Source organism: Podarcis cretensis (genome assembly GCF_951804945.1).
Source record: "Podarcis cretensis genome assembly, chromosome: 5".
Lineage (NCBI taxonomy): Eukaryota > Metazoa > Chordata > Lepidosauria > Squamata > Lacertidae > Podarcis > Podarcis cretensis.
The window spans coordinates 74,389,409-74,415,306 of NC_137174.1; the positions used below are offsets into that span (position 1 = coordinate 74,389,409).

General features: G+C 41.9%; 1 protein-coding gene across 1 annotated transcript in view; it reads right to left on the reverse strand.

The window, feature by feature from the left end:
• Nucleotides 1-2,310: 2,310 nt before the first annotated feature.
• Nucleotides 2,311-25,898, reverse strand: part of GK5 (glycerol kinase 5) — a 30,337-nt gene continuing 6,749 nt past the window's right edge. Inside the window, exons 2-16 of the mRNA XM_079978010.1 lie at nt 21,060-21,153; nt 19,134-19,209; nt 17,009-17,102; nt 15,211-15,342; nt 14,596-14,671; nt 12,818-12,879; nt 12,657-12,730; nt 12,433-12,493; nt 11,289-11,415; nt 9,892-9,996; nt 8,692-8,786; nt 8,308-8,411; nt 6,713-6,772; nt 5,889-6,022; nt 2,311-5,110 (exon numbers count right to left, since the gene is read on the reverse strand). Coding sequence (XP_079834136.1) covers nt 4,959-5,110; nt 5,889-6,022; nt 6,713-6,772; nt 8,308-8,411; nt 8,692-8,786; nt 9,892-9,996; nt 11,289-11,415; nt 12,433-12,493; nt 12,657-12,730; nt 12,818-12,879; nt 14,596-14,671; nt 15,211-15,342; nt 17,009-17,102; nt 19,134-19,209; nt 21,060-21,153 — 1,446 coding nt within the window. The 3' untranslated portion in view covers nt 2,311-4,958. The remainder of the gene's footprint in view (nt 5,111-5,888; nt 6,023-6,712; nt 6,773-8,307; nt 8,412-8,691; nt 8,787-9,891; nt 9,997-11,288; nt 11,416-12,432; nt 12,494-12,656; nt 12,731-12,817; nt 12,880-14,595; nt 14,672-15,210; nt 15,343-17,008; nt 17,103-19,133; nt 19,210-21,059; nt 21,154-25,898) is intronic.

The window sequence follows — 25,898 nt, forward strand, 5'->3', positions numbered from 1 at the left end:
CAAAGAGCACGACCCGCCTCTCCTCACCCTCCCGGCCTCAAGACCACGAGAGAGGCGTCGGGGCCTAACGGCCGTCTGCAAAAGCCGGTTTCTGAGGAGAAAGGAGTGCGGGGACGGCGGGGAGGCAGGGCAGCTTTAGCACCACACCTCCATTAAAAAAGAAAAGACCCGGTAAGTTCCGCCGTTGTCGTCGGACCCTAATGGCTCTTACCGGCCTCAGCCGCCGCGCCGCCGCCTCCGGTCGCTCTACAGCCCAGCCGGCCGGCCCGCCTCGCCTCTCCCTCAGCAGCCCCAACAGTCGCCTCTGTCAGCTTCGCTATCGCTCTCTCTCCCCCGCACAAGCTTGGCGGCGTCTGGCGACCCGGCTCGCCCATTGGTCGACGCGTCCGCGCGGAGCCTGGCGTCTCCGGGCTCTCATTGGTCCTCGTGGCTGTGTGTACACAATCGGCGCCGCCACTCGGAAGCGGACGGGCAAGAGGGAAGGGGCGGGGCTCAAGTTTTGGAACGGACCTTAAGGCAACTTGGGGGGCGGGAGAGGGAGAAGGGGGCGTGTCGTCGGAAGCCCCGCCCCCTCCACTGGGAAATGTTTGGGAGCTGCTAATTCCGCCCGTCAGTCTAGGTTGATAAGGCTGTGGCTGCATTGGCATTGGCATCCAGAAGAGAAAGTTACGGAAGCTGCGAAGCAGGCCATTTGAATCGCAGCGCACCACCCCGTAATAACCCTTTCAAATTGTGCTGCCAACGAATTATTCTTGAATCTGAATACTGGGAGCACGTATTTATCGCTAAAATCCCTATTGGCGTTTCCCTATAAGTAATTCTCATTTATTTCAGGGAGGTTAAAGTTCCTTTGAATTCACATCGGCAAGAATCGACTATATATTTTGGAAAGTGCTTTGTTCGTTTGCTCTCTCTAAATTCAGGTGTCTCTCGAGCAGCGGCGGACCTATATTTTGGGGGCCCTGAAGCTTGAACAGATATGGGCGGCCCCTTCGCAACCAGCAAAGAGGTCTGGGTAACCACTGTATCCTTCAATGGGGTTGTTTATAAAGGAAAAGAATGCAAGCCATGTCTCGCCAAAAGTGCCTATCTTTTAAGTGCCTTTAATTACCCTTCTATGGCAAGTAATAAAGCCGCATTGCCTTCTATGGCAAGGATAGAGCCACATTCCAAATTATTATTTACCTAGGTTTCAGTGGGGATTTCTATAGGTTGTTTCCAGTATTGGGCTATTGTTATTCAGGCTGCTGATAATAGGAAAAAAATTCTAAGTCTCTGCATTTAAGGTTCAAACCACCCTATTTTGTGTAGGATTGCATAGTTACCCTGTCAAAAATTGGCTCTTGCACTACTAAGAGTGGGGAACCACAAGCCCAGGTGCCAAACATAGCCCTCCAGCCCTCTAGACTTGGAGAACCTCTGACCTTCCAGAGGTTGCTGCTAGGCTACAACTCCCTCCTTATGGTTCTGGCTGATGGGAGTTATGGTCCACCAGATGATATTGGACTTCGTTCCTCACTGCAGGTTTAGACACTTGACCTAAGAGAGGAACTCTTTGCTTCCCAAAGGTGAAAATATATTCCAAGTTGTGATTGATACCCCTATAGTTATTTGCTTGCTTGTGTAGTTACCATAAGTGCTGCAACACTGACGAATTATGGCCTCTCCTTGTTTAAGTCTTCTAAGCTGCAGCCTAGGGCATCTTCAGTGTGAAATAAAACCAGTGGAAAAGGAAATACTGTACTGTGTAGTATATATCTCCAGGCAGAAAGGGTTAATGTATGAGAGAAACAAAATATTATGAAGGGGAAAGGAAGGTGTTTTTAGACGAAATAACCACACTTGAATAAAAAAAAATATTATATCTTGTTTATGGAACTGGATACTTGGGCAGTCCAACAATGGCTCTAAGAAATTAAGCAGCAAGTTCCCCCTTCTCAGCCTGAACCAACTCCCATTGGGGGTTGTCATTTTCATGACAGGGGGGAACACTTTTCGGAACAAATACACTAAAAGATTGGTGAACTAGTACATTATATATGTAGTTATATATCCAAATTTTAATTCTTCATATGGTTCATAAGTTATTCATAACTTTGAAACTATTACATAGGTCTCAAACACAGACAGTGGGGACAAATATTGACAATCTCCCTTTTTTGATAGGGTGCAGCAGAAGGGGAGAAACAACAACAAGGAAAATGGGGTGGGAAGTTGACAAAAATAAGAAAAAATAAGTGATTTGATTATATAGGCTAAAAATGTTGAAACTTAATAAGATATAATTAAAAAAAAAAAGACAATCTCCACTTTTTCAGAGCAGCGCAATAAGATTTTATTAATGAATTAGAAATCTTATTAGTATCTCTGCAAGGTAGAGACAGTCAGCTGAGTAACAGTTTATAAGTAAACATTCTGCCATAGAACTGGCCTACAATATGAAGAAATATTCCATAACCTTCAGTTCTTGTGCACACATATTGCATAGTCTGGGTTTCTCAGATGTGTATAGACACATACACAAAGTCATGTTAACCCATGTACAATAGTCCATAATAAGGAACAAGTGCACACCTGTAACTGACCAATATAAAAATAAAACCTTTTACAAATACACAACACAGTTCACGAGATGCCCTGGCTCTGGGCAGATAAAAATAATTAGTACAGATTGTCACAGAAAATTTCCAGTTTAAACCTCATTCTCATTCAGGCACTTAAGACCATTGCATGGTGACAAATGGTAGGATAAACCAGAATTCTTCCCTAAAAATTCTAACTAGAATGAAAAGTTGGTCACTATTGTGCAGAACTAGCATGGATCATGTGCTTTTAATTTGTATGGTAGGTGTGGGAGGACATAAGAGTGTTTATTTGTCTGAATGCCTTTGAAGATGAAAGTGCTCTCCTCGCATTCAAACTTATGTTGTGTGTGTCCTAAGGGATGAGAAGGCTTGGGTAGGAGGCGAAAGAAAGGAAAAGTTCTTGAGAGTAATTAAAAGGATAGTTGACTTTCAGAATCAAAGTGGCATCAGTCCGGCAGCCCAGCCTACCTGGATGGAATATGTGTATATTCTTTATAGAGAGTATACTGGGCTTGGAGATCCCCTTTGCACACCTGAAAGCCAGTTCCAGCCCACCCATGAGGCAAGGTGGGGTGACCGCCTCAGGTGGCAGGATCCCTAGGGGCAGCAGATCTTGATGTGTAGCTTTATTTCCCCCGCCTTTGTTCCTGATGTAGATCTTCACTCACTCTTTCTTCCCTGGTGGAGAGGTGGGGGATGCCATTCTGTAGTTTGGCTCAGGTGCCAAAATCTGTCATGGATGCTGTCATTTGAGATTCCTGCATTGTAGGGGATTGGACTAGATGACCCTTGGGGGTGGCCTTCCAACTCATTTTCCTGGCCCTAGAGAGAATTCCGCCAGAGATTCACTTTGCTATAAAGCCTATTTTACCACCACCCCAAAATAAAAACCAAACCGAAGCACTTTAGAAGGGCCATCACTCAATGGCAGGGACATCTGCTTTCACTGCAAAATGTCCCAGATTCAATCCTCAACAGTCCCAGTTGGAACTTGGAAAGGATGCTGTCTAAAACCCTGCAGAGGCATTGCAGTGCTGAGCTAGATGGGTGAATGGTCTGACTCAATGAAAGACAACTTCCTATGTTTTTAGAGAGTACATAAAATTGCATGAGACTTGTCACTAGCCAATAGATATCCATAACTCTTTGGCCACCATTTTATACAGGGTTGATCTGCAAAAAATATATACATATTCTAGCTAGAAGAAAAATGCTTTCCCAGTGACATAATGATGAAGTGTGGGTGCAATTTCCTGGTAACAAGAAGTGGTAGCCTGTGCAAAGACTTCTGCATTACACACAACAACTATACAATTATTGCATGAATTTATTGTACCTGGAAGTAGACTGCAATTTCCCCTTTGAATAACTCCTTGTACTCTATCTAAAACCCCTTTGGTGGGTTTGCGCTTAAATGCTGCTGACAAAAACATTAGATGCACAAGCATAATTTCACATACGCTCTACCTTATCTATTTTATATTCAGGTTGTATTTGCAGATAGAAATCAATCATTGAGGTAGAGTTTGAAACAATACAAGTAAAACAGATGAACACAAGGGAAAATTAAACTGGGTGAGGGGAGATCTAGTTGTGGTGACATATTCCTTCCAAAAAGAGCAGAAGACAATCCTGACCTACTCTGGATTTGGAAGCATCAACTGTAATTGGTTAAGTGTAGCAGCTAAATAGGATTTAAAAAAATTAAAGGCTGGGGCTCTCTGGATTCCCAAGAATCTGCATTAGCAGCAATGCATCACTACCTTTGGCGACAGGGATTCCTAAATCTTTCCTCACCTATATACCATGGGGATTGCTAACTGATTTCCAACATCATCTGGCAATTCAGCTGATCTCTCCCAGGTGGCCAGGCTTTAATTTCAGACAGATAAAGAAGTGAAGATCATCACTGAAAACAGAGGTCAATCAGCTTAGTTGTCTCAGTGCCTCTTACTGTGAGGCAACTCTCAGTGGGCAAGCAGCCACATTCTGTGCTAGGTTGCAGATCAGGATACATGGATGAAATCACAAGTCTGGAAGAACAAGGTGCTTTTTGCTACTTTCCACTTATCATGGAAGCTTCTTGCATTAAGGTAAAACATCAACAGTAATGTAAGAACAAAAAAATCAGCTAGGACTTTTGCATTCAGGTATCTTTGTCATCACATTTAGTTGCCTATTACAGGAAGTTGCCCCTTGGGAACTTTGGCATTCAGTCTCTTGAAGGTGGTTACTTCCAGAGGGGCAGCTGATATGTTTTAATTAACCTCACGGAAGAAGCAGAAATGAACTCTAAAACAGAACTGCAGTTGTGTTTGCATTGTCCTATAAATATAATCTAAAATATTAATTTAACATTTTGCAATCCCTTTTCTATGATATCTGGCTGTACCAACTGAGAGAACGTTGAACAGCTTTCACCCAGTTGCTCATGGCTGGCTCGTATTCCTCCGGCTCCTTTTGAGGCTTAAAAACTATGTCTGTTTGCCTCAGCTGTTTCAGTTGCTCTTTGTCCTTCCAGAATCCTAGAAACAAACGTAACAACAACAACAAAAAATCACTCCCGAGCTGAAAAACATAAATGTTGCATCTGGAATTCGTCATACCATATCATGGGGGCTACCCAAGGAAGCTGAATGCTGGAAGATTTCAGACAGACAAAATCACATGCTTCTTTTACACGGTGCATAGCTGGAATTAACTCCCATGGGATGTAGTGATGGCCACCAACTTGGATGGCTTTAAAAGAGGATTAGACAAATTTATAGAGGATAAGGAGATCTTTGGCTACTAGCCACAATGGCTATGAGCAGTATGCCTCTGGATATTAAGTGCTTGGAATCACAAGTGGGGAGAGTGCTGTTGCACTCAGTGCCCTGCTGTTGTACTCAGGTACTTGATCCTGCACAAGGACCACCAGGTGGGCCTTATTATTGATTTTAAGGTATGGGGGAAGCATTTTTCCTTATCAGGGCCCCAGTCCATTCAGGGCTGTGAATACTTAAATCTCACATGCCTGCATGTGATTTCTTTGATAAGCTCCCACTCCAGAGTGTCTGGTAAGAAAAGGTATTTTGCACAGTGGAATCTGCAGTGTTTAGTTGCTATCCAAATTAAGAGTATATTTATGCAGGTAGCAGCACAATGAGATAGTTTGTATTCAGGTGAAAAAATAAGGAACATGAACTTCTGGGAATATTTAGAGGCAAAACTTTGCTGATGTTTGCAATCCGGAAATCAGTTATGATATGGAAAACATGGAGAAAGAGCAAGAGGAAAACAACTTTTCAGAATACTACATACCTACAGCAAGGCCAGCTAGAAAAGCTGCTCCAAGGCAAGACATATCTGTACAAACAGACTTGTTTATTGTTTTGTTAATCAGATCAGACGTCATCTGCATTATAAAATTATTTTTACTGACACCTCCATCAGCTCTGTGAGAGAGAGGGGGCAGGGAGAAGGAAAAAGGCATATTCTTTTAATGCTTGGATTCTGGAAATTCTGTCTGATTTAGATTATATGCTGTTTATGTAGCCAGATCACCCTCAGTCGTGCCAAATGTCTCTGCTCTACAGAAGGAAACAGGAGCCTCAACCAAACAAATATTTTAAAGGCTGTAATTAGTTTTTTTACAACAATGGGAGATTTTTGTAAGCCTAAGTGTTGTACTGGATGAGGAATGGAGGCAGCTGGGGAGAGAAAAATGGGAGAGGGAAATGAATGAACAGATGGTGAGTGTGTATTGTGAGGAAGAACATGGGATGGCTCTGTCCCTGCACATATTTGGAAGAGGCCCGGCCTGTTATGGAAGGAACATCACCTCTAGGAGGTTTCTCATGAAGAAATGTGGCCTTCAGACTGAAAAATATTCCCCATACAATTTTAGATCTTTTGCCCATGAAAAGGACCGTCAGACTAACAACATTCTACACTTCTGTAATGTAAATCGGAAATCTACAATTTGCCAAAATGTTATGCAAAAGGTCACAAGGCTGCTCACTGTAGTGTTTTCAACAACATAAAGGCAGCTGGGAAGTTTTGCTATCTATCTGGCATCTTAAATCAATGGATGGTTCCACATAAAAGAAAAATTCACAATGACATTTTTAGAGATAACAACATACCGAATGGTCGTAGGTGGGATGTCCATCTCTCTTGTGATGGTATCATAAAGCTGTTTGTTTCTTGCAAAAGAGATTCAAAAGAAATTAAAGCATTTATACAAAAGTAACATGAACTTCAGAAGCTCAGTATTCAGTTACAAGAAACCACAGTTCAAAACTAGTGAGATAATTCATAAGTTTTCATAATGGGCTTCAAGGGAGCTATTTTAAAATAACCTGGAGCTGTACAGCTCTTCATGTTTCCCATATTTATTACATGAGAACATTTTAGGCTACCTTTCTCAAAGGCTAAAGTGGTGTAAATTAGACAGTAAAACGGCATATTCAACAAACCCACAAAGAGCAGAACAACATTATAGGCTTACTAAGAATCACCGGGCAAGCCACCAAATCAGTTTAAAAGTTTTGCATCACTTGTGGAAACTAAACTGCGATGAGGAGCTCCTAACCCCAATGAGGAAAGCATTTGAAAGCCTCTGGGTAAGGAGACACCAACCTTTTAGAGTCAGTAAGCATATCTGGAATTTTGAGAAAGTGATGTGGGTGGTGGTCACAAAAGGGCTGTTGCAGGGCATGATGTAGCACAAAATGGTTGCTGTGGGGTGTGTGGCTTCATGTCTGCCACATCTGGAATGTGGCATTCCCCCCACCTCCCCCCCCCAAAAAAAAGTGGGGACAAGGCACCTACATCAGCCAAATGCTGCACTCACTTGTGGAGAGAAATGCTCTGCATCTCTCTGCTGTTCAGAACAGAAGGGAGGGTGGGTACTCACTCCTAGCACCCACTGAAAGTATATTGACTGAGATGTTCTGTTGTAGGAGATAGCAGCAGGCGGAATGGCACCAGTGAGTGCCACACCAACAACCCCTCGTACAGAAGTAACGTCGCTAACACTGCCCAGCATTAGTCTAGTCTACACAGAGCAGGGTATGATTTCCCACTTACTACTGGTGTATGACCTCTATCCACTACAGAAGCAGAACGGAAGAAGGTCACAACTGAGAATAATAATATTTGACAAGGCACACCAGTTACTGTAGGAGCAGAGAGCAAATACCTATTTTAATCTTCCGAGCAACCAAAATATTGAATCATTTACTTTTACATCAATGTTAAAATGTTAGCAAGAACAGTGGTAACTTTTGGTATTTGCCAGCCTTTAATTTTCTTTTCCATAGTGAAGGCAGCCTATAATTGACATTCTCCCTGCTCGGTTTGAATTTAAAGATTAGGCAGTAAAGTGGAAGGGACACTGTTTTCAGACAGGTTCTATCAGTTATATGACACTGGAAGGGGAAATACTGCACAAAGAATAACTGTCTGCTTTATATGGTTGAGAGGGGTTTTTCCCTGCCTTGGTTTGCAAGAGAGTGAGCTGCTTTGAACTGAAAGCATGTAAGTAGAGATCCCCAACATTTTGTGGAAACTGGAGTGTGGCCCACAGACCCTGGTATAATTTTTCTGTAACCCTGTGAACTCTGTAGGAACCAGGCATGTCAGAACTCAGAGCAGCACAGAGTGATGGAATGTGTATAATCAAATAATAGCGCAAAAGCATGTGTTGGAAATTTAATTGGATATGCTGGCTTAGTACCTGAAAGCTATAGATTCCAACACAGCTCGAACAAGATGTTTTTTGGTGGTGGAAGATGTGATCCCCATAAAAGAAGTACATGCAAAAGGGTCATTCATTGGGATCTAAAATAAAAAGATATGAAAATAAGATATGCAGGAATTTGTTCTGATGGCAGATGACTAAGAATGGACTGAAATTATAAGGAAAAAAATAACTTACAAATGACAATAAAGAGGCAGCATAGTAAGAAGAAGGAAATTAAGAGCAATAAGCAGTGCAAGATAATTTTACAACCAATGAAAAGTGGAAACTATGAAGGCTGAATGAAATGCATTTCTTTTTTATGATCACATATATTTTGGATGCCAACGTCACTTCAGCAAATCAATCAAGTCATTTTACCTGCAATCCACTAAAAGATGGAACAAAACAAACGCCTCCTGAATTTGCTAGACTCTGGGCTATTTTTGATGTCTCTTCAGGATTGGTAAAAAGACCTGTAAAAATACACACAATAGGAAGGTTAGTATTTCCCAAACATTTGAAGTTTTCCCCTTTCGACTAAAATCAAAGGTTTACACACTTTGCATTAAAAAAAAGAACAATATTTCTTGAGCACTCTTTACTACAACGGGTAGTAGTCCCTGCAACTGGCAGCTCAGTTAATATTATCTCTTGGTATCCTGCCACTGCTGGCTCCAGGTTTTGTGTGATCCTTGAGCCCACCACCTTCTTGCCACTCTCACCCCTACTAGCTTGCTTGCCTTCTCCTTCCATGCCCATTCCATAGATCATGCATAGGCAAACTCAGCCCTACAGATGTTTTGGGACTACAACTCCCATCATCCCTGACCACTGGTCCTGTTAGCTAGGGATGATGGGAGTCGCAGTCCCAAAACATCTGGAGGGCCGAATTTGCCTATGCCTGCCATAGAGCCTCTGGAGAGATAATGCAAGTCAAGCAGAAGATGCTGTTCACACAGTTATCACTCCTTGCATGCAGAGAGAGACAGCAGTGACAACAACAAGGAGAAGTAGCAGTGCATCAGCATCATGAGGATCTCGAGGGACTTCCTACTGGGTGGTGGGGAGTGGCTGGGCTATGGCAGATCTTCAGCCACACTGAGACTGACCATGTATCTTGTCCTCCCCTTTTGCTCACTTCCAGCATAATACTATTTAAGCTTATTCAGATGCAAGTCTTATTGTGCACATGATGCTCACTCTCTAGTAAACATATTTAGGACGGGGGGAGAACCTCGGGCGTGGGTTCCAAAAGCAGTCCACTAGGTCTCTCAATCTGGCCTGCAAGATTCTCTCCAAGTCATGCCCCCTCTGGAGCCAACACCCCTTTCTGGCTCTGCTTTGCAGCCTCCTTGAGTGTTTCTTCTGCCTGGCAGGAGTGTCCCATTGAACTATAGTGATGCCTGTACAGAGCACTGAGAAAAGGTCAGTAAGTGAAAACCTGAAAATTCTTCAGCTCACTTAAAGAAATACACACTAAATCTCACCCCTACATTTGAAAACTAGAAACATAGTCCTAAGATTGTGCTTTGCACCCTACATTATTTCATTATACTCACATTATTTCATTATACTCACCTAAGCTTTGGGCCCATTTAATAGAATTCCCAGTATCAGAAGCATTTCCTTCAGTTAAGAAGATCACCTCTTTCCCAATCTTCCAACCAACCACTGGATACAAGCCTTAAAGTTGCAAGACATGAGTTTATTATGCATCCTAACCACTATACCACATTCACTTTTCTAACATAAACAGTATTTTATTATGTGTATACAATGCATAATATCAATCAGTCACAGGCCCTTGTTGACTTTGGAACTCTTGAAAGAACCCAATAACATACACAAGTAGTATCTGACATACAAAATGCTATTCCAGGTATGACTAACAGTTTGTTCCTGGTTTTTTTCCTCATTTTTCTCAACTGCCCACTTATATATATTTCTCTCTTTTTTAAAAAAAAAGAGGCATGCCAAAAGCCATCATCATGATTGTATCAAGGAACATTGTCTACAGTCCCTAGAACTACTATTAGAAGCCATCAGGTCTTAGAGCTAGTTACTAAAGTAGAAGCATATTTACTGATTTGTGAACTGCTTTGTAAAAAAGACTGAAAGTGGGACATAGTATGTTATTTTTGGAGCCAGAAGAGGGCTGTACTTGGCCCTTCCACCTTCCTACTGTTGTCTAACACAGCCTAGCACCCAGCACAAAAAATATTATGGATGGTGGAAGTTTGCCTGACTGATCAATCTATATGAGTTTACCTTATGCTGTTTCTATTATTATTTTTCAATTGTTTTAACATTTTTATTGTAAGCCACCTGGTGAGGGCTTGCCCTAGAAGGCTGGGTAGGAAGGAATGAATGAATAAATCTGTGAAGCTCTATTCCAAATGCTGGTAAGCATTATTAGTAGCAGATGCTCCTTGTAGCTTCTCTCACTAAGGGATAACGATTTGAACATGTGACAGATGTTGGCCACACTAAGGGAGTATCTTGGAAAACTATATATTTTCTTATTAATATCTATGGCTTCCATCCAGAAAGTAGCTTCCACCTCCTCCCCCGTTATTCAGAAGGGCTCACCGACCCTCTGGTGAGGTTTTTTGCAGGGTGGCAGGTGACTGACATGGGCAGGAGGAGACAGAAATCCTTTCTTCCATGAACAGCCTCAAGTTAACCCATCTCAGGATTCAAGCCTTAGTTGCCTTAGAACCTCATTACAAAATAGAAGTAACATTCCATGCTGAAAATAACTGCGTCTAAAATTATTGCTTTTCCAAGCTTATGCAGGCAATATCTTTCCATTTTGGTTGGTGGGTCATCTCTAGTTTGTTTTTGTTTTAATTATCTTTTTTATATATAGTTGCTATTGTAAACCAGTTTGATTTTTTACAATATAGCAGTATATAAATATTTAAATAAAGTGTTTGTTGTCAGCCATTTTCAGAACGCAAACATATAGGCTTTACCTTTCGTAGATACGTGAATTTTGCTTCCAGTGTTAACATCCCAAAACGTACCAGTCCCCATGGTGACCTTACTATCACCTCTTTCAAAACAACACTCTCCAAACATGGCTGCCTGTTGGTCTGCCACCTTCAGTACAAAAAAACAAAACAAAACAAACAAATTAACTAACTAACCAGGTTGCCAAGGTAATTATGTTTCTGTGTTAGTGTATGCACTTTCCTTTTTTGGAAGGAAGGAAAAGAAAAGTAACAGGAATAGGAGTAGGAATAGGAATAGGAATAGAAATTGGAACAGAAACCTAGGAAGCTGCCTAATGTCAAGGCAAAGCCTTGCTTCATCTAGTTCAATATTGTCTACACTGACTGACAGTGGCTCAAACTACATGTGGCATTGGATTTGCATACTATTTTGGGTTCATTATCCAGCTAAAATTGTAAACAGGTGAAATGTTGCCACATTTATGTCCAATACTTCAGTAAGACCAGAGTCAGCGTCAGCAACCAGCATACTAGGAAAACTGCCTGGACCTTACTACAAATCTTTGCCCTGGATCCCTTTAAATTTCTTTTCTTGCCTGGCACTCTAAGCAGCACTAGGTGGCAGGATCTAGCCAGCTTTTCAGTTTCCCAGAATGCCCCTAACAGTGTTGAATAGAACCCATAAGGTTGAAGGGATATGAAGGTTCCCTCAACTGTGTTATAATAGAATTTAGTTCACTCTAACAAAGAGAAAGCTTCAAAAGGCAAGTGCATGGCTACTGAAAAAGTATGTCCTCTGGCTAGGAAAAGCATGTTTTGTAGGAGAAAGAGAAGGTAAACAGAAGACAATAATTGACATAGAAGGAAGTTGCTGATTTTAAGATTCGTCACATACAATACTGAACTATTTCTTGAACTGAATTTGTTTATTAGATAACAAAGTACTGCACAGAACTGGCGTGACACACTCCAAGGAACTGGCACCCATTTTAAGAACTTTAAAATAGGCAATTTCAGCCAGACGTAGCAGAAACAGCACAGACTGGCCTGCACTTTGAAAGTTCTCTCTGAAGACTTCTACTAGGACTAATATACTTGACATAGTACCCAACTGGACCTAAACATATTTCTAAGGGGAACAGGAAAGAAAAGGTTTTTTACTTACCAAAGCTGCTATTGCAATAGGCGCTCCAAATATCTCAGCATCAACTGTTCCAAATTTATGACTTAAAATTAAAATAAGACATTAAAGGTTATTGCCCTCATATCAAAACTATAATGAGTGAACAAAAAATAAATATTCTAGAAGTGTGAAAAGTGTGCCACTTCTATACTAAATCAGAGAGAGAGAGAGAGAGAGAGAGAGAGAGACTTATTTATTAGACTAACCTTGTGTCCTCCACTGGGGGGAAAACTGATATTGGAATGGAAAGAAACTTGCTAATGAACGCACTCCACTGCAGCTGAAATCACATGCATATGAAAAAGGGGGAGTTAAAAGCAATACAGAGTAAACACTGAAGCAGCTTTGCAGAGAGAATTAGTCATACCTTGAAGGGATCAAACATTGCTGTTGTACTGGCATTTGAGTAGTCTGTAGCATACACCGCACCTGGGGATTAAAAGGAACCAATACTAGTGAATGCTCAAAAACACAAAAAGAAGATTACAGTGAAGATGTGGGAACTTAATGTTGGAGGTCTGAGTCCTGCTCAGCACGTCACTTGAAAAGCACAAACACATTATTGCAGACAAGCATTTGTTTATGGTCGTCTTCTTCTAAGAGGATATCCTTTTCAATTTCTCTCCGATACAAAACCGGACAGTTCATTCAAAGTAATGTACTACTAGTACTACCACCATTTGTGTTAAGTTGTGGGTGAACATATCAGACGACACAGCGATTCTTCAAACAGCTCTTGTTTATTCACAGGCCAGGACAGGACAGAACTGAACTGAAGGGTTCAGTCAGCCTGCTTATATAGAGCTCCAGTACAATGTAACTGTAACAATTTTCTAAAACTATCCAATCACTGAATGTCACTTTCGATCCCTTATTTGCATCACTATCTACAGTATCCCCCTGCTGGCCCAGGGTGAGAACATAACAATTTGTTTACCCCACCTCCGGCCGTAGCAGCAGTAGCAGCTCCCCACATGCACAACACAGCTGAGGAGAAAGTGAGGCTGCAGCATTTGGAAGTTGGGAGGGGAGGAAAGGCACAGGAGAGGAAATGGATGGAGAAAGCAGCTAACGTAAATGTGTGGGAAGGAGAACAAAGAATGGGAAGGAGAGAGAGAGACAAAAGTGGTGGTTGGGCTGAGGGTACCCAGGGGTAATGCTGCACCTTCAGACCCCTGGCCTACACACACAAAAACCTGTCCTCTCTTCTAAACCAGGAAACCACTCCTGGCTAAGGGAACAGCTGCCTCCTCCATCTCACAATAACAAATGGCAGGACTGTAATTGGGAGAGCTTAGGTGATGCACGTCCACGCAGAGAGAAGAGACAAGTTATTTGAGTAAAGGAGACTGGGAGATCAATGAACTGGGGCAGGGACATGTTGAAATAAATTAGGAGAGGAGTACCTCACCTGAACATTTCTCCACTGTCTAGTTCCAGTAACGAAGGTGACAAGGTTGAGAGAAACATGTTAGGGATATGGATTATGGAGGTCAAGAACAAGAGCGTTCAGCTCCCCTCACCCCAATATCCCTTTGATGTGACCCACCCCCTTTTTACATGTAAGCACAGCAGATGGGATTAAACAAACATATCTGCTGCCATCATTTCCAGTTCGGACCTTATTTAGAAGCACAATATAGGTCTGGAGGAAGTAATTATGTTTCCACAGAGGACCAGGACAGTGGAAGAAACAAGATTCAGTAAGGCAAACTTTCAGAAAAGGAGAATTCAGGAAAACTGAGGGATGAGGCAGCAAAGATAATGTGAGATTACAGAATTTAAGCTTTCCACAGGGCAGAATTAGAGCTGCCTCAGCAGAGGAATCTTTACATTGTTCCTTTCCAGAGTGTACATATATTGGTTTCAATCCAAATGTTGCATGAGTGGAAGGCTGCTGCTTGTGTAAAATATATTTCTTGTCCCCTCATCCTAGACACCTCCTGAAAAGCTTCTCCAAAGGGGTGGAGGATGCTCTTAAACAGCATGGGTTATGTCACAGATGGGTTGCAATGGGAGGGGGAATTCATTCAGTATCTGGCAGAGAAATCGTGTATGAGCAGAGTCCATTCGCACAACCTTTGGATCCAACTACTTCTCTGCAAGAAGCCATGTGCTTTCTATCTGTTTAATCATCCTTCTCACCTTTGGTCAGTTTATATAGTAGCCATGTGTCAATGGTTCCAAAACAGCAATTGTCATCTTTACTTGCTTGTTCTACCTGAAAGCAAACACACACCAACTGTGTTTTATTTCAAGTTGGCAAGTATAACACACTTCAGCGTTAAGTTAAAATAAAATATAATAAAATCAAAATTGAGCTAAGTAACATTATGTTATTTAGTGTTAGGCAAACCAAAGGAACAAGTTTCCCAACTATCCCCTTTAGAAGGTTGTGGATTAGCTATCAAACCAGTTTACTGCTTAAAAGTCTTTTCTGGGTATTCATTCTTTCTTTCTTTCCTTCTTTCTTTCTTTCTTTCTTAAAAAACAACAAGCAGGTGCAATTGCCTCCCAGGTCCTAGGTCCAACACTCTAATTGCTACACTAATAATAAACCGCCTGAGGTGCTTTGGTGGAAAGGTGGTATATAAATGGGAGTTAAATAAATAAAAATAAGCAGTTGACATTTTCTAATGAAATTCAGCATATAATAAACAGTACACTATTATGATTACCATCCTGAAAGAGGTTCCTCTGCCGGAATAAAGAGCCAGCCCTTACAAAGTTCATTACAGAGAATAGTAAGACAAGGCTTACCTCCTGTAGATGTTGTAAAATCCAAGCCAGTCTTAAAGAGACATGCTGTGTTGTGAACGTTTGGCAACTCGCTAACAGAAAGCGATCACTCCGAGTGAAAAAGTGAAAGAAGGAACAAACAGCATGCACTGCCTGTTCGAAAGAAAGAAAGAAAGGAAGGAAGGAAGGAAGGAAGGAAGGAAGGAAGGAAGGAAGAAAGAAAGAAAGAAAGAAAGAAAGAAAGAAAGAAAGAAAGATTGGATAAATACTTGGTATTCTCTCCTATAGGGCTTCTATCAAAACTTCATTTGGGAGGGTTTGGGTGAAATTACCCATACACACAATCTATGAATAGAGCAATTCAAGTGAAGATAATGTATATATAGAAGCAGGGCCTTTTTTCCCCACCCAGAACCTACCGGAACTCAGGCACCTCTCAGGTGGGCACCATTGCCATTATAAGAGAACAAGAGAAGCGTTCATGGAGAGTTCCAGCATGTCTTTTTCTAGAAAAATAGCACTGATAAGATTTTTATATATGAAAGAGTGAGGGGACAACTTTCAAAGAAACTGCTGGGAGGTTATTGGAACTAGTCCAATATTCTGTACCATGCAAGTCCCAATGAAGTTAGCCTGTTCAGTAACTGGTTGGACTAGCAATCCCATACTGCTTAATGAGAAGCCAACTTGGTTGGCCAGTTCCCAGGTGAGGGGTAGGACCTCTGGCAGCCATTTTGAGAGGTGGTCTATACATGTTGGAGAATGAGAAGAACTCATGGGGTAGAACTACCTGCTCCACTGCAGGTGGGGAATTGCATGTTTCAAAGTACCCTTGTTTTTTTAAAAAAATCTTCATGTAAACAAAAATCTAAAACCAGCTTTGCTGGTTTTTCCTTTGCATGAAGATTTTCTTTTTTAAAAAAATAGGGCAGCAACCTGAATTTTGAAGTGTCACAAATCATTCTTCCGCCTTGGCACTCTACAGTTTCATACCGCTACACATGCAACCAAGCCCGAGTCTGAATGGAACAGCTGAGTAATTTAACCCAGAGGTAGAAAACGTGGTGCTGTCCTGATGTTGCTGGATTTTTATATATGAAAGAGTGAGGGGACAACTTTCAAAGAAACTGCTGGGAGGTTATTGGAACTAGTCCAATATTCTGTACCATGCGAGTCCCAATTTCCACTAGTCCTGGCTAACACAGCCAATAATTGGGGAGGATGCAGCCAGGAACTACTGACGGGCACCACTTTGGTCATCTTCAATTTAATCCCCTTTTCAGAGCTGAGAACATATCTGTGCACCTCATGAAGACCAGACTATCAACATTGTCATGCGGGCAAAAGTAACCAAGTCTTGCTTTATAGAATCTGTATAGTTTGAAACCTGGCCCCTAAAGCCAAAATATATGGCACAGAAGGCAAACTGGTGAATAATCGCTGCATGCAATTCCTTGATGGGTGGGAGAGAAGAGATGATTAGCTCCTTCAAGCTGTTATTTGCTCCATATGTAGGGGTTGAGGAATAGAGGGGCTTTCAAGTTCAATAAGAAACCCCCATCCCACTTCTTCCCTGGTCAAAGTAGTGCCTCACCTCACCTTGGTCAGGCATAGGCAAACTTGGCCCTCCAGATGTTTTGGGACCACAATTCCCATCATCCCTGACCACTGGTCTTGTTAGCTAGGGATCATGGGAGTTGTAGTCCCAAAACATCTGAAGGGCCGAGTTTGCCTATGCCTGCTCTTGGTGCTTTGAAGTCAGGGTACACCTTCATACCTACTTCTCTGTATTTTAGTAAAGGTATCAATGCTACCTCACCTTCATTGTAAGAGATCTGTTCCAGGACTTTACAAGTTCAGCAGCTCTCAAATCTTGCCAGCTTATGAAGTTATGAAAAGGTTTTCCTGTCTTCCTGAAAAAGGCAGAAGAGATCACCAACTTTATGAAAAGTACTCAATGCACAAAGCGGAAGCTAGACCAGTCCAATTATCCCCATACTACTGATTCCGGATTGGGCCAATGTGATGGTGGCAAAAGAGCTGATGCAGATATAACAGTTTACCTGAAGGCCAGACAGGTAGTTCATGGCTGGGCAATGACTAGGCATGGTGGTGAATGGCGCTTACTAAATTTTCCTCACTCTTGGCTCATTTCCAGAAGGAGAAACATAAGCATGTTGCAAACCAGCAATAAATAACTTCAAACTGCAAGTGGGAGATGGCATGCTTGAATGCAGAAACTCTTTGGTTCATGACCAGGGCTACTATTCCACTAGTGCAACAAAGTTCACTTGTGCAATGGAACTTTTCCCTGCAGCCCACTGTGCACCATCAAAGTCCACTCTGGTGTACATTTTGAGGGTGCACATTTTGGGAGAGGAGGGAGAGGGGTATGTGTGCAACACCGCTAATTCACCTGAAATCAAAATGGCTCTATGACCTAAGAGGTAACATTATTTAACCCCACCTGGTTTTAGTAGCACAATCCTAAATTCAATATTTTCTATACATTCATTTATTATTACAGTGGTACCTCGGGTTACATACACTTCAGGTTATATACGCTTCAGGTTACAGACTCCGCTAACCCATAAATAGTACCTCGGGTTAAGAACTTTGCTTCAGAAAGAGAACAGAAATTGTGCTCCGGTGGCCCCATTAGCTAAAGTGGTGCTTCAGGTTAAGAACAGTTTCAGGTTAAGAACGGACCTCCGGAACAAATTAAGTACTTAACCTGAGGTACCACTGTATATTTTTAAATTCATTATATTTGTACACTGCCCTTCAGCCGTAGATCTCAGGACAGTTCACAACATAAAAACACAGGTTTAAACACAAAACACGTAATAAAATACCTAATAAAAACAGGAACGAAAAAGCACAAACAAACCCCTCTCCCCCCATAAATCTCATTTTTTTTAAAAAATGAGCTTTAATGCTGTATGCTGTGCTGCGCTTGCATGCATAGAGAATAAGAAGTTTAAGCTACTTATTTGATCACAGAGAATCAGATGCTTTATTTGCTCTAAAGAAATTTAACCTCTTTTCAAAACCATCCAAGTCAGCTTAATTTTTAAAGTCTCTGAAGCAATGCACACTATGTTCCTGGAACATAACCAGACTTCTGCAAGATTTACTCACTTTACAGTTTAAAAGACTGAATACACCTATTGCTATACCCCTTCTGACAGTTATAACCCACACATAAAGTTGGACTGAGCAGTGTTACCATACTCAAACTGTATGGGTAGTAAGAAGAAGTAGGGCACACAGAACAGAAGTCCCTGCCCCTTTTTCCTCCTTATTTTTGTATTCCAAGCAAAAAAGCCTATCTGGTGAAAACATCTTGAGGGCGGTTGATGTCACATTTTAAGACCAATGAGGAAGCAGTACTGTACTTTTCTCCCATCCGTTCCCATCAGGCAGAAGTTCTACAGAGCCCAGCAAGTGAGAGACTGTGTAGAATACAGCAAAGATGTCCTAATAGTCACCTTTAGGTTGGCCGAGGTGCTTTCTCTCAACCACAACATTCCAAGGCTACCTGCTCTTGTTTTTTTTGAGGGGGAGGAACCTACAATTTGCCACCTTCTGTATCTGCATATTAAGTGGCAAATTAGACAGCATATTTAGAAACAGTTCATGTCTTTAAGAGATTGACTGACAGAATAATGTCAGACCATCACTGTAGGTGATGGTCAACCTTTTAAAACTGCCTTTTGAAATAAATGTCATCCGAAAATGAAAGGGCGAGTAAGGACTCCTTGCTTCTCAACCCTGCAGGAACATTTGATGCAAAGACAGATAGACACATAAATACACACATTTAGGAGCAGCTACTTCTGCTTCACAGCATAACTACAGCCACATCTAAAAACAGACACATTTGCAAGCTTGTCTTTTGAGGGTTACAAACATCTATTATAACCAGCATGCTCTCTACATACTTGTTCCACGTAATGAAAGTTCCTCGCTGTGTCGAGAGTCCAAGGGCAGAAATTTGATTCATTTTCACTCCAGCAGCTAAAAGAAAAATTTGAACACTGAGCAGTGAACTTTATGAAACAACTGCTGTAACGTAGCCTTAGTATCAGAAGCTATTCACCCATACTCATTCATAAAGAATTTCATTCCACTTTATTCAGCAACTTGACAAAAGCCAGCTGTTCATTCAGCTGAACAATATGGCCACTGAAACAGTCTAGGACATGTGATTCAAAGAACATGCAGAGTGTTGGGGAGAGTCATGTGCAAAACTTCAAAAAATAAATAAAAATGCTTGCTTCTTTGGCAGTAGGAAGAGATACTGTGCACACACAGCTTTGAATTTTAGTAGCATGGACCTGTAGCAGAATGTCCTAACAAAGTTATATGAGCATTAGAGAACACAGGTATTTATATTTGTAAGTAAGGGATCAGGAAGGCTTTGCAAAACCATAGCTTCCAGCCAAGCAGAATAAGATTTCATCGCATTAAATGTTCTTCAGCATTGAGCAGTAAAAGTTGCTTAGTTTTGGCAAGTCTCAAGGGAGAGCGTGTTCTTTTACTAAAAGCGATGAATATGTCTCCCTCTGAACTTAATTTATAGGGCTCAGACAACTTCCCCATGTGGCTGGTGACCACCACCTCACCACCCACACATTCAGAATACATGCAAAGAGGCTCTACGCCTGCACCAATGTAGATGTGCAGAGATACTTCCCATGAGGGGGGACTCTGATTGGGCCAGGATCCTCCCCTTACTTGGAAGTCCCTCTTCATGTGGTCCTAAAATGGAGATGATGAGTTGTGCAATCACCAAGTGGTGGGAGTCAATTAGGGCCTTATTGGCAATGGCGCTCTCTGTATGGAATGTCCTCCCATCAATAAATTATATCAATATATCAAGGAGACAAAGAACTACACAACTTTTAGAATACATCTGTATCAGGTAGTTTTTAATGCTTGACATTTTATTATGTTTTTATATGCACTGGAAGCTGCCCAGATGGGTGGGGCATGCATTAATAGTAGTAGTAGTAATAATAATAATAATAATAATAATTTCTAGTAGTTCCTCCAGGTGGTGATCCCAGAATTTTTGTTGAGATACTCTAATATGTGGTCCAAATTAACTGGCATGCATCACAAGGTAACAATGTGGGGTATAAAGATAAAGGTAAAGGGACCCCTGACCATTAGGTCCAGTCATGGCCGACTCTGGGGTTGCGGCGCTCATCTTGCTTTACTGGCCGAGGGAGCCGGCGTACAGCTTCCAGGTCATGTGGACAGCATGACTAAGACGCTTCTGGCGAACCAGAGCAGCGCACGGAAACACTGTTTACCTTCCCGCTGGAGCGGTACCTATTTATATACTTGCACTACTTGACGTGCTTTCGAACTGCTAGGTTGGCAGGAGCAGGGACTGAGCAACGGGAGCTCACCCCATCACGGGGATTCGAACCGCCGACCTTCTGATGGGCAAGCCCTAGGCTCTGTGGTTTAACCCACAGCGCCACCAGTGTCCCTCATGTGGGGTATACAAGCACATTAAATGGGTTTCAATGTTATATCCCATCTTAATGTTAATATAGGATGAGTGTTCTTTCGGTAAACCTGGTCATGAGCCATTTTGGGTTTTAAAAGGTTAAACCCTGTACTTTGGGTCTGGAATGCAGACAAAGCACAAGTATCAGCAGACTTCCAAGTAAATACTGTTGTGGCCCAATTCTGGACCCATGGCAACTTCCAGGCCATTGACGGAGTCACATATGACACCCTGCAATAGTCTAAGCAGGAGGTTACCAGAGCGAGGGTACTTGTAGCCAAGCTATCTCCATCCACATAAGGTCACAGGTTTTGGAAGAGCAGCTAATGTTGAGTTTCATGGTTACCTTGAACTGCCTCTTTAACCACACCAACAAATTGTGTCCACAGTCTTTCAGGATCCAGTTCAGCCCAACCTGGCCGAGGCTGAACAACTTCCACCTATTAACAAAAAACATAATTACCAAGCAATCAGACCCAAAGCCACGAATGTTAGTGGTCTTGAGGAACTTACACTATGGGAAAGGCCATATAGGTGCAGGGGTACATTGAGATAATCTGGCCCCAAACCATTTATGGCCTAAAAAGTTAATAGCACTTTGAATTAGGCTCAAAAATGTATTGATTGCCATTGAAAATGGCACAAAAGTGATACAACACATTTAGAATCATAGAATCATAGAAGAATCATAGAATCATAGAGTTGGAAGAGACCACAAGGGCCATCGAGTCCAACCCCCTGCCAAGCAGGAAACACCATCAGAGCACTCCTGACATATGGTTGTCAAGCCTCTGCTTAAAGACCTCCAAAGAAGGAGACTCCACCACACTCCTTGGCAGCAAATTCCACTGTCGAACAGCTCTCACTGTCAGGAAGTTCTTCCTAATGTTTAGGTGGAATCTTCTTTCTTGTAGTTTGGATCCATTGCTCCGTGTCCGCTTCTCTGGAGCAGCAGAAAACAACCTTTCTCCCTCCTCTATGTGACATCCTTTTATATATTTGAACATGGCTATCATATCACCCCTTAACCTCCTCTTCTCCAGGCTAAACATGCCCAGCTCCCTTAGCTGTTCCTCATAAGGCATCGTTTCCAGGCCTTTGACCATTTTGGTTGCCCTCCTCTGGACACGTTCCAGTTTGTCAGTGTCAGTTTAGACCTTCTGGAGCTCATTAGTATCCTGATGGCTGTATTTTGCACTAGCTGGTGTTTCCGAGTTGTCTTCAGAGACAACAACACAGAAAGCACAGTGTTGTGGTTTGCTTTGGAGGTAACCAGACCATGAATGACCAAGCCAGGGCCATGCCAATCTGGACAGGGCTGCAGCTACCCTACCAGCCTGAGGTGGTAGAATGAATTCTGGGCCACTGCAGCTATCAGTGCCTTGGTAGACAGCAATGGATTCAAGAGCACTCCCAAGCGCCATACCTAGTCCTTGTGTAACCCCACCTAAGACCAGTGTAATAATAATAATAATAATAATAATAATAATAATAATAATAATAATAATTTAATAATTTATTATTTCTACCCAGCCACTCTGGGCGGCTTTCAACAGAACATTAAAAACAGAATAAAACATCAAACATTAAAAACTTCCCTATACAGGGCTGCCTTCAGATGTCTTCTAAAAGTCAGATAGTTGTTTATTTCCTTGACATCTGACGGGAGGGCATTCCACAGGGCGGGCGCCACTACCGAGAAGGCCCTCTGCCTGAGAAGTAACTTGGCTTCTCGCAGTGAGGGAACCACCAGAAGGCTCTCGGCGCTGGACCTCAGCGTCCGGGCTGAACGATGGGATGTGGAGACGCTCCTTTAGGTATACTGAGTTTACCTCTTCTGTCCTCATTGATAGATCTCCCACAGCACAGGGCCTCTGTTTTATCTGCAATAAGTTTCAGCTTGTTTTCCTTCATCCATCCTAAAACTGTATAGTATCTATAGTATCACTGGAATTTGTAGGTGGAAAAGAAGGATGGAGCAGTGTCTCATCAGTATGCTGATTGGCAGTGCAGCCCAAATATTCAGCTAGACTTCTCTCAGCAGTTTCATGTAGACTGTTGGAAGAGCATTGAGAATAAGATGGAACTCCGAGGCACCCCACTAGCCAGAGACTGTGGGGTGGAACTGAACTCTCCTAGCACTACTTTTTGTGAATGGCTCTCCAAGAAGGACCAGAATTCAAAGCCCAGGTGAGACAGAAGGATAATGTGATCACAATACTAGCAAAAGCCACTGGGAGGTCCAGCAAGACCAAGAAATCCCGACAATAAAGGCTGCCTGTGTGCTTCTTTTACATAATTTGCATCGTTTAAAAATACTCAAAGCAGTGTTACAAGAAGATAATTGTAGCGATTAGGAATCAATGTGGAATAGGTACATACATAAGATGTGGGGTTTTGCAGTCCATGTACTGGGCAGAGTTTTCACACAAACTTTATGTTCACACTCCACAATGAAAAAAATAAGTTATGCAATTCTTATACATGCAAATTATTGGTTAACTTCTACATGGAGTGAATCTTGATTATTTTAATTATGCTTACCCCAACTTTCACACCCTCAATGCAACTTATTGTATTTTTCGCTCTATAAGACGCACCAGACCATAAAACGCACCTAGTTTTTGGAGGAGGAAAACAAGAAAAAAAAAAAAATCTGAATCCCAGAAGCCAGAACAGCAAGAGAGATGCAGCAATTCCTCTTGCTGTTCTGGATTCTGGGATAGCTGCTCAGCCTGCATTCACTCCATAAGACGCACACACATTTCCCCTTACTTTTTAGGAGGGGAAAAGTGCGTCTTATAGAGCGAAAAATACGGTATATGTCAGTAAAATACAAATGACTGTATTTTAGTGTTGTATTTAAATTGTATTTGTTTTTAAGTTGTAATCATTTAACTTGTTTTTATTATTGCTTGTAAGCCGCTCTGAGCCTGGCCTTGGCTGGGGAGGGCGGGGTATAAATAAAAATTATTATTATTATTATTATTATTAGTTTCTGTAGGGAATGAAGATCCAACGTACATCCTTTTTGCATATCAATGGGTGATGCAAAGAAATCTGGATCAGGCTCAATTCCCTCAAATTTACAATGCTTCATTATCTTGGCTCAGAACAGAGTATAAAGCACCGAAGTGTTAGAAAGCTTTATTAAGATGTTTGGATAAGCTTTTGACTAGGCAGGGGAGAATCAAGTCATAATTGCAGCAATGTCAAGGAAATGTTGATGAACATTGATGAACTGCCCATAGATGAAGGGCAGTTCACAACATAAAAATACAGCATAAAAACTCCTGTTAAATCTACAGGCATTTTCTCTATCTGAATTCCATAACTTCATATCAAATTAAATACAAAGAATATATGAAAGTGCCAGCAAATTGACAATAATTACAAACAACAAAAAGTCAGACTGCCCTATTAATTATTATGAAAACTTTTATACCATATTAGACCACTGCTATATATTAAATTAGTTCCAGTGTAGCTTTATCTGCTGTAACAGTTTATGAGATCCAGCTTTTGCTATAGCCTTGAAAAATTCCAGAAAAGATTAAAGTTACAGTAGTGTATCTAATGGTAGTGTATCTAATGGCATCCTTTGTGCTGACAGCGGGCTCTTGGATCCTGTAGAGTTTTCTGTCAATAGGACAGGGAGAGAGGCAATTTTTGCCAGTTCCCCCTCTGCTCTGTAGGTCCTTATGCCCCTGCCCCAAATCTGCTCCAGAGTGTTGGGGGAACCTTTGGAATTGCCTGGGAGGTGAAGGGTGGTGACAGGAGGATGCAACTTGTACAAAGGCGGTTACACTACCAGAGGGTCAACAATGGCCAAACTCAATAAGCAATGCAAGATTATGCTCACTTCTTGCTACATAAGAAGCTGCCTTATACAGAGTCAGAACATTGGTCAGTATTGTCAGCAAAACAGTCTCCAGGGTTGTAGACAAAGGGCTTTTCCAGTCCTGCCTGGAGACTGAACCTGAACCTCTTGCACACAAAGCATTTTAAAGATATAGCTTTGCCCTACTGTAGCTTCCCTTACTGAATTCAATAATGTGAAAACTGTTAGTATTCCAGCTGAGCAGTCATTGTCTAGTTGGTGAAAAAACTAAGGATCAGAAATAGAAAATTTACGGATTTCCCAGTGCTCTTGGCTATAGGAATAAAAAGGACTTGTTTCATACAATTATTGTAAGGATGAATGAGATAACGAATGAACTCAGTCCATTTGTCCCATCATTAATAGACATAATTCAATCCACAAATCTGCAATTGCCCTCCAGGAGCATCTGGGTCCGCCAGTGGATAGGTAACCTAATCCAAATGGCATGGAGATGCAAACTACATTGTTACATGCCACTCCAATCTCGGAGCTGTGTGAGATTTCAGGGGTTCCAGGCATCTTTATCCAGGCATTTCCTTTTGGGAAATGAGACACAGCGGAGACTGTAGTGTCTCTATGATATATGGTTTATTTACACATATCTACAACCTGAGCCTACAACAAAGGCGTTCACAGCATTAACACCGCAGGAGGCTTCTCCCATAGTCACAGCAGCCTTGAACTTAAGCAGACCACAACCACTGCTCTCAACCACTGATCTCTGACTCTCTCCAGCCTGCTGCTTATGATATCTGTTGCATAACTCCTAATTGCAACTCTGCAATAAAACTCTTCTGCAATTAAACTTTAACCTAATTAAACTCTGATATAAACACTGGCATTGTCTTTTAAACTAACTCTCAGTTGAAGTAAGGAGCCCACCCATTTGCAAATAAGATTTGCCCTGGATTTTTCAGTGTCCTAATCAATCCTTACCCCCCCCCCCGGGCTATCAGCTCATGCAGGAGGCTAGTGCTGACTTAAGTAGCTGTGGACACATCCAGTGGCTTAATTAGCTCTTCACATATGTTAATTCCAGAGGGTTAGAGCACAGCTCTGTGAGGTTTTGACCAGCTTCGGCCCATCTGAAGCTGATACAGGCCCGTCTTATCTTGAGCCCAAACAGAGTAGTCCACACAGCGGAAGGATAAGCGGTATGTGCCACATTCTTAACTTTATTTACACTTCTATGCTGAGAGAATACAAACATGCATCTTGCCTCTGCGAGAGCAGAGAAGCAACGCCTCTCGGAAACAAAGAACACCGAGAGAACAGTGAAAAACAGGAAACCAGTGAACGTCA